The 8,169-nt window shown below is 40.8% G+C and overlaps 1 protein-coding gene across 1 annotated transcript; it reads left to right on the forward strand.

Annotated features, from left to right (window-relative positions):
* Positions 1 to 7,156: 7,156 nt before the first annotated feature.
* LOC139904394 (zinc finger protein GIS3-like) lies at positions 7,157 to 7,760 on the forward strand. The gene has a single exon (XM_071886333.1). The coding sequence runs from the start codon at positions 7,227 to 7,229 to the stop codon at positions 7,758 to 7,760; it is 534 nt and encodes a 177-aa protein (XP_071742434.1). The 5' UTR covers positions 7,157 to 7,226.
* Positions 7,761 to 8,169: the final 409 nt, after the last annotated feature.

Raw genomic sequence — 8,169 nt, forward strand, 5'->3', positions numbered from 1 at the left:
AGATCATGAATTAAATACATATATTACTGGTAAAAGGAATATGATATACATGTTTTTGAAAAGCTGGCGAAAAATCAATAACTTTTCATTTAGATATCGAATAGTTTCGATGAACGGATTAAAAGATATGATCAACTGAATTATAATTGACGTTAATTGGAATTGCTTTTGAATATGCAATTAATATTTAAAAAACTTGTCTGTAAGATTGATAAATTGGATTTTTGAATATTACCAACCGAGTAAATGAATCCTTATATAAGGCACGTCTCGTTTTGTTAAACTATGGTCAAAATTGACTTTTTGAAACAACTTTGGATAACTTTTGTATGTCAATCTCGAGCATTAGGATTGTGATACACTATGACCTGACCTAGCATGATAGACATTTATTGACCAACATATGTTCTCTAGGTTGAGATCTACGGTTATTTGGTAATCTGAGTTTCGGTCACATTTTGGTGAACGACTTTATATGCTGCTAAGGTGAGTTTATAGATCCCTTTTTAAATGCTTTAAATATTTTGGGCTGAGAATACATGCAATTTATTTTAAACGCAATGGATACAAGTACATACTTAATTCTACACTGAGTTTGAACTGAAAATCCCTTAGCTTTGGTAACTAGTAACTGCTAGTTATAAGGACTGGTGGGCGCGAATAACAGTATATGGATCCATAGGGCTTGGCATCCCCATCCAAGCTAGAGCACTAGCCTTTTAACGGACGTGTGTTATTTGAAGTTTAGGACATGTTGGTTTGTGTGTATTAAAACGAATGGGGTATTTATTATATAACGTTAAAGCTTGGTTACCAGGGTGCTCTGTTATGTAGAATCTATTGATATCTGGATGAAACAACTGAAATCTTGTGATCCACTTTTATATACAGATTATGCGAAACACTAAAACTATGAACTCACCAACCTTTGTGTTGACACTTGTTAGCATGTTTATTCTCAGGTTCCCCAGAAGTCTTCCGCTGTTTGCTTATATGTTATACAAGCTATGTGCATGGAGTCTTGCATGCTTTATTCAAGAAAATGTTGCATTCACCAAATCATCACCATGTATCTTATTTTGACTGCATTGTCAACTGAAGTATTATTGTAAACTATTATTTACAGTGATTGTCTATATGTAGAAATCATCAGATGTTGAAAACCTTTGATTTAAATATTCATTTATGGTGTGCCTTTTCAAAAGAATGCAATGTTTACAAAACGTATCATATAGAGGTCAAATACCTCGCAATGAAATCAATGAATGACGTGTTCGTCCATATAGATTTGGAGCGATCGTCACACAGAGCCCCTAAATATAGGTGATGCTGAACAGTTTTCTCTGGAGAGCATTGATGACATGCACTTCCAGACGTCTGTCAGTGATGATCTTGTTCGCTCCTTCTCTCAGCTGGATATTGACTATCCTGGTTACAAAAGTTTTTTGAAGAAGGGGGTTTCTTCTTACCTTCGTCAATCGGCGTCTGCCCTTTCCCGGGAAGACTCCATGGCTATTTGAGCCCGGGCGCTCATGGCGATGAATACGCTTATCCTGGATGGGTTTGACCGGGAGAAACAGGTGGCGGACTTGGAGCGCCAGCTTTTAGCTGCCCGTAATGAGTTATCCCAGGCTCCCCTTACCCGGGAAGCTGTTAAAAGTTTTGAAAATCAGCTAAGGGCTGCCAAGGAGGAGCTCGGCCAAAGGGAGAGGGAGGTTGTCGCTGCCCGGGAGGAGTGTAGACATCTGCGGGGCAATCTTCCCTCTATTTTGAAGAAAGCTATCAATTCCCCCACCGTGAAATTGCCTTTTCAGGAGTACTTGGACAGTGTTGGGTCAGCCAATTTTACCCATGCCGTTAAGTTGATGCAGAAGTATCATGTTGGTGGGGTTATCTTCTTGCATTCCGAAATTGCTGGGAAGCTGAATCCAGCTGCTCTGAAGTCGGTTCAGGCTGCTGCAAAGGCTTTAAAGGAGATTCGTTTTGGTAGCTTTGAGGATCTTTGTGCCAATGATGATACAACCATTCAGCAGCTTTTAGATTTTAATTTCTGAAAATTTGTATTGCACAGTTGTGCATTTTTTGGGGTAAACTTGTAATGAATCACGTACAGTTAATGAAATGTTAATTTCAAGTATATTTTGTCGATTTTTCTTGAGTTGAACTAGTTCATATCTTCGTATGTATGCCTAGAAATACATTTGTGTTAGTTTTAGCGTGTACACCGTGCAGTCACGCGTGTTTATGCCATCTACTCATTGGCCGTTTATCAGTATAAACTTGTACCGGCGAGGGCTAGGCAATCACCTCTTAAGGGGTACAAAACAACGTGCATGGGACTTATGTGGATGTCGGAATCCGTTTTGCAGCCAGCCGTTTATAGTTGCTTAAACATTGTTGTGAATAACATAATGACAAAGTTATTGCGAATGGTAAAAAGCTTTTTATTGATTCCTTGAAAAGGAGAAACATACATCAGTTCTTTTATTACAAGAAAAAGATAAAAATCAAGATAACCGTGAGTTGAGGTGATCAATTTCAACTACGGTACCCATCGAAATTTCAGTTGCTTCATTCAGCCACTTTCATTTTCCCAAACCGCTATCTTGTCTCGGTTGGAGCTCTCGCGACTCTCGGTCCTTGAACACTTGAGTGTTGGATTAAAGGTTTTAGCCTTCTCAAGCAAACCATTAAATGATTTTTCCCACTCTGACCGGCGACGTCGGCCGACAATCGCCTTTTCCGCCTTATGAGGCATGTCTAAAATTCTGCTACCGGGATGTGCTATCGGGGAGAAAAAGGTTAGCCTTTTAAGAACAGAAACAAGCTCTTCCTCCATGACATGTGGTGTCCTCCACGGTTCAGTATTTTGCCTGTCTCGGATGCCTTCATTACCGGGAAAAGGGTATCGGGTGGACTGAACCGTTATCACGCCTTGCCGGGTTGGGAGCTTGAGTATGCCATGAGCAGTGGACGCTATGGCACCAAACTTCTTGAAGAATTGCCTTCCTAGTATCACGTTCGTGGCAGTCACGGATTTAACGACGCAAAAGACGATGACTTCGCTACGAAGATAGGGTCGAGTGCCTATCGTGACCGTTGCCTTGAGCCTACCAATTGTTTCTTCAGTGCAGCCGGAGAATTCGGAGATGATGGCGTCAGATTGTCTCATCTTCCCCCCGACACACTTTGGGAGCCGGGAAAGGCAGTGAGCGTACAACACTTCGACTTCGCTCCCCGTGTTGGTATACATCTCGCTCACCGGGAATCCATCTATCAGTCCGGTAATGACTACCGGTTCATCCCAAGAATACCGTGGCGGTAATCCCAGGAAAGTGATGATAGCATATTTCCAGGAGTTTTGTGGGGCAAACTCGTCCTTCTAAACATTGATCATGTTGATAACAACTTTATCCTTCGCTTTCTCTCGTTTCTTACCGTCTTCCTTCTGCCAGCTGAATGTTTTGTTGGGGTCAGCCTTTTTGAACTTCCGTCCTGACAATAAGTGGTTGAGTTCACCTGCTTTAATCTTGGCGATGATTTCACGTATCAGTGCCTTGCGCTCATCGGTGTCATGGCCATTGTCTTCATGGAACTCGCAATACTTGTCTAACTTTTGACCGTCACGCTTTTCTAGCGGTGCCAGTAGAGTAAACTTTGCCTTCACGGGTTCTGTTAACAATATCTCCCTTGGAGTTTTGGAGAGGCTGTCGATTAGGGACCCTTTATCATACGGCTTCCGACTGCTCTTGTCATGCCTATGGCTGTCATGACTCTTACCGTGATTGTTGTGATGCTTGCTGTGGCTTTCACTGCGCCTGCTACTGTCATGGCGGTGCCTGCTATCGCTTCTCCTTTCTTCTTCTCTTTTCCTCTCTTCTCGATGATACCCGGCCTGTCTCTCCCTTCCCGAGTGTTGGTATTGCCTGGCTACCGTTACGGCATCTGCAAATGTACCCGGGATGTTCCAACGGAGTTCTGAGACAAGTGACGGGTGTGCATCTTTATCCAGGCATGTTATGAATTCGGAAATCTGCTGTGTTTCCAGGAGTCCTGGTATTTTTTGATACTCCAGCATATACCTTGTAATGAAGCTTTCAATTTTCTCTCCCCGGTACATTGGTATTTCGTGAGCTTACAGGTGTGTATATGTGTGTCGGCGGAGGTTCTGATATTTCATGAGGAACTTTTCTCGCAAGTCCGCGAGGCAAGTGATTCCATTAGGTGGTAACTTTGCAAACACTCCCTGGCGGCCGACTGTAATACCGTCGGAAAGAGATGACACGCCACCTCGTCACTCCAGTGCTGGATTTTCATAGCACCCTCAAAGATTTGCAGGAAATCGTCCGGGTCTGTGATGCCGTTATACACCCCCAAAGTGACCGGTATGACGATGTTAGCGGGGAGTGTGTAACTAACAATCCGTTCGCACAACTTCTGGCTAGTAGCTGACGTCTCAACCGGTCGCTTTGCTTTGTTACCGGTGATTAATGCGAAGAGATTCTCGAGTGTTGTCCCCTGGACGGCGGGTTGTGACAGGGAATGTTTGTACGCCGGCGGCGCAGCTTGCACGAGAAGATCAGTCAACCAGGCGTTTGCGGCATCCTTGTTGACACCCCCACTTCCCTCGGACCGGTTTTCAGAACGTCTAGAGTTTGAGATTGTTACCTTTCTGCTAGACTGTTATCATTCAGCATGGACTTCAGCTTTTCGATTACTTGCTTCTCAACGTCGACTGAGAATGAGATCATTTTGGTGATCATGTCGGTGTCGTTCTGGGATGATCCGATGCCGCTTGACCCACCAGTTTTGAAACCAAGAGTGCCGAGCTTCAACCTGTCTCCACCGAGCGGTGATCCCTCATGTGTATCCTCATCGTCGTCGGAGACATTCATCTCGTCTCTAGATGCGTCACCGGAGTGAATGTGAGCGATTGACTGCTTTTGAGGTTGAGGTGGTTCCACCGGTGGTGAGCTTCCTTTGTTCAAAGGTGGCTGAACGTCGTCGTTCGTACCTTTCTTGTTTGCCGTTTCGCTACTTGGTTTCACTGTGGTGTCCGTACCTTTAGGTGGCACCATTTGATCAAACTAAAAACGTTAGGTGTAATTGGATTTCGGGTTTGAGTGCTTAATTTGTGAAAAAGAGTAGGTTGATTGTTTTAACTCCAATAATTGTGCAAACCCCGATTTGGAATCTGGATTCCAAGGGCGTAAAACAACCAATTGAATTAACCTTATTCGATCGGAATCGAATAAGTTAATATCTTAGCGTGGATTAACTCGGATGGTGATCGGAGCACCGATCAGAATTAAGTTAATGACTGGAGGAATGTTATCGCAGTTGATTTTGGCAGAGTAACATTAATGCATCCAGTGTTGTGCAAATGAAGGATTTCATTCTTGTATTTATAGATGTTATGGAGGGTATGATGACGTGACGCATGTCCTTTTCATGGTTGTAACGAACTTTGTCAATCCCGAGGGGTGACGTGGCATATGTCCCTTTCATGGGGAATAACAGATCCTAACAAACCTCCCTAGATTTGCGGGCTGACGTGGCATGCAACTTGCTTGCATGCTCGTTTCGTTATCAAGTGGTCATTCCGGGACAGGGTGTCTGCTCCGGGGTAATGCACTTTCTCCCGGGACAACGTACTTGTCCCGGGAGAATGTCTTCGTGTCGGTTTGGGATGCCGAGACGGTAGTGTCGGGGGGTTGATTCCGGTTAAGGCATCACGGTGCTCTCAGTCTAGCAGGGTAGGTTTCGCCAAATACTTGTTCCAAGTGTTTCTTCACGGTCGTGATTATAATGATTGGCTTTACGGTGCCTAGTTGTGATTATCTTGACCGGCTGTACGGTGCCGGTTGCGTGCATGTCACCCAGGTTCTTGGTCTTGCCATTTGTCCGTCATGGTAGAATATCCGGGAAGATGTCAAACGGATGTCGAGAAGGAGTCGGCAACCCGGGATGCATAGTACCGGGTAAGATTTTTGCCGAGATGCTTGCCTATTTTGAGACGGATCATTATGCGTATCATTAATCGTTAAATCTATTACTTCGTAATATTAATTTATGTTTTTCGAAAGAAAAAAAAAACACACATGTCTTGTATATGCAGCCACATTTGAAAAATCTTGATTTTATTTTTCTCTCTTTTGGTGACAAGATTTGACAAGGCTTTGTGTAGTCAAGTCCTTTCTAATAATATCGTCCTCGAGACTTGTCATTTGTCATCAAAGACGGATATTAATCGAATGAGACTTGCCATAAAAAAATTGTCATCTTTAGCACAAATCATTAACAAAACCAACAAAATGGTGATAGAATTAGTTGGCGAAGAACATCATCTTTGTACGATTGGCGAAGAGTCATTCCTTTAGCTAGATAGTTCAACCACCATGCATCAGTAACATGCTCCACATTCTTTAACCTCTCTTCCTTTTTCGCCTTCTAAGAACTTATCTACATCACATGTGACAAAAATATTACTTCGGATTACGTTTACCAAAACTAGTCGGGTGTTGGAAGCTTATAGTTGCTAGAGTCCATATTTCAAGTTAGAAGTTGGAGTTTACGTAAAATGAATGACATATAAAGATGTAAAGGGTAACTTCTAATAATCGTAGTTTATTTTAGAAGTTAATTACTTCTAGTATCTTATTTTTCAATAAACTCTTTAAGTTTGTTTTAATGTTTTAAATCAAAGCTTATATATATATATATATATATATATATATATATATATATATATATATATATATATATATATATATATATATATATATATATATATATATATTAGATACATAATGTACTAAACACAAACATTTCTTAACATCCTATATATAGCACTTGAGTGTTTTAAAAAACCATCGACCAATCCTTTACTTGATTTTATCTTGTCAAAAATTATTCGTAATCGTCACTTGTATATATATGTAAGTGTAAAGACATACAAATCGCATAATATTGTTAGTCAAAACCTAGCTACACAACTTATGTTAAGATACTTTAAACATCAAATACATATATTAATCATAACAAGGGCCCCTCTTGTGCTCCTTTTAATGTTTGCCAAATTCACACTTACTTTTCTTCTATTATTGGGAGATATGTCCTAAACCATCTCAAATCTCAACCCTTATATATACAACCATTGATCACGCATGTATCCATCGATCTCATAAAACCATACATTATATACACCCACGCATATATTGTTTATCATGGGAGTAATTGAAAATCATTATCAAGCCAATCCTACAAATAATACAACAACAACAACAACCACCAAGTTAAAGCTCTTTGGATTCAACGTAAAGGAGCACGAAGAAGTCATCGGGCCCACAAAAAAGCCACATATCTTATCCGATGGCCGGAAACATGATTGTCAATATTGTGGCCGTGAGTTTGCAAACTCACAAGCTCTTGGTGGCCACCAAAACGCTCATAAAAAAGAGCGTCATCTATTAAAGCGCGCTCAAATCCAAGCCACTCGAAAATCATGCATAAAAAGTCCAATCATTCCAACATTTAGTCCTCCACCTCAACACGGCCGTAGGATGATACTTCCATCCACTGGGATTATTTTTCCATCATGGGCTTATGATCCATGCGCGCCTCCAGCTTATTACGGGTCCCACAGCCGTATTGGAGAGTACTCGGCTGAGCCTAGTAGCCGAGCCGATCATGGGTTCACCAGTGTGGATGGTGGACCTGGTTTTGATGTATTTGGGCTTGATTTGCATTTAAGACTTTAATCGAACTTAGTTCCGCTAATTTTGTGTTAGTGAGAGATTTTATCTTATTATGAGATTTTACTATCATGAATCTAAGCTTCGATAGTTCGATTATTAATTCGAAATTCTATATGTTGCTACACTATATAGATGCACTCTAACCAATTTGACACTATGATGTGAATTCTACTTACTAACTATAATCTAAAGTCTTCTATACCATACTTTTTATTTAGTTATATATGTCGAGAGAAGAATTTTTTTTTTTTTAATCCTAAGTTAGTTTAGTTAAATGATCGTATACGTACCATAGTTAACATTGAATTTAGATCGTTAGAATTTACGAAATACGATGTTATCATTATTTTCTCTATTACAATTATAATTATCTTCTAATTTTTAATAACAAAGAGAATTTTAGTTAACTATT

This window comes from Rutidosis leptorrhynchoides, chromosome 4 (genome assembly GCF_046630445.1).
Source record: "Rutidosis leptorrhynchoides isolate AG116_Rl617_1_P2 chromosome 4, CSIRO_AGI_Rlap_v1, whole genome shotgun sequence".
In the NCBI taxonomy this organism is placed as follows: domain Eukaryota; kingdom Viridiplantae; phylum Streptophyta; class Magnoliopsida; order Asterales; family Asteraceae; genus Rutidosis; species Rutidosis leptorrhynchoides.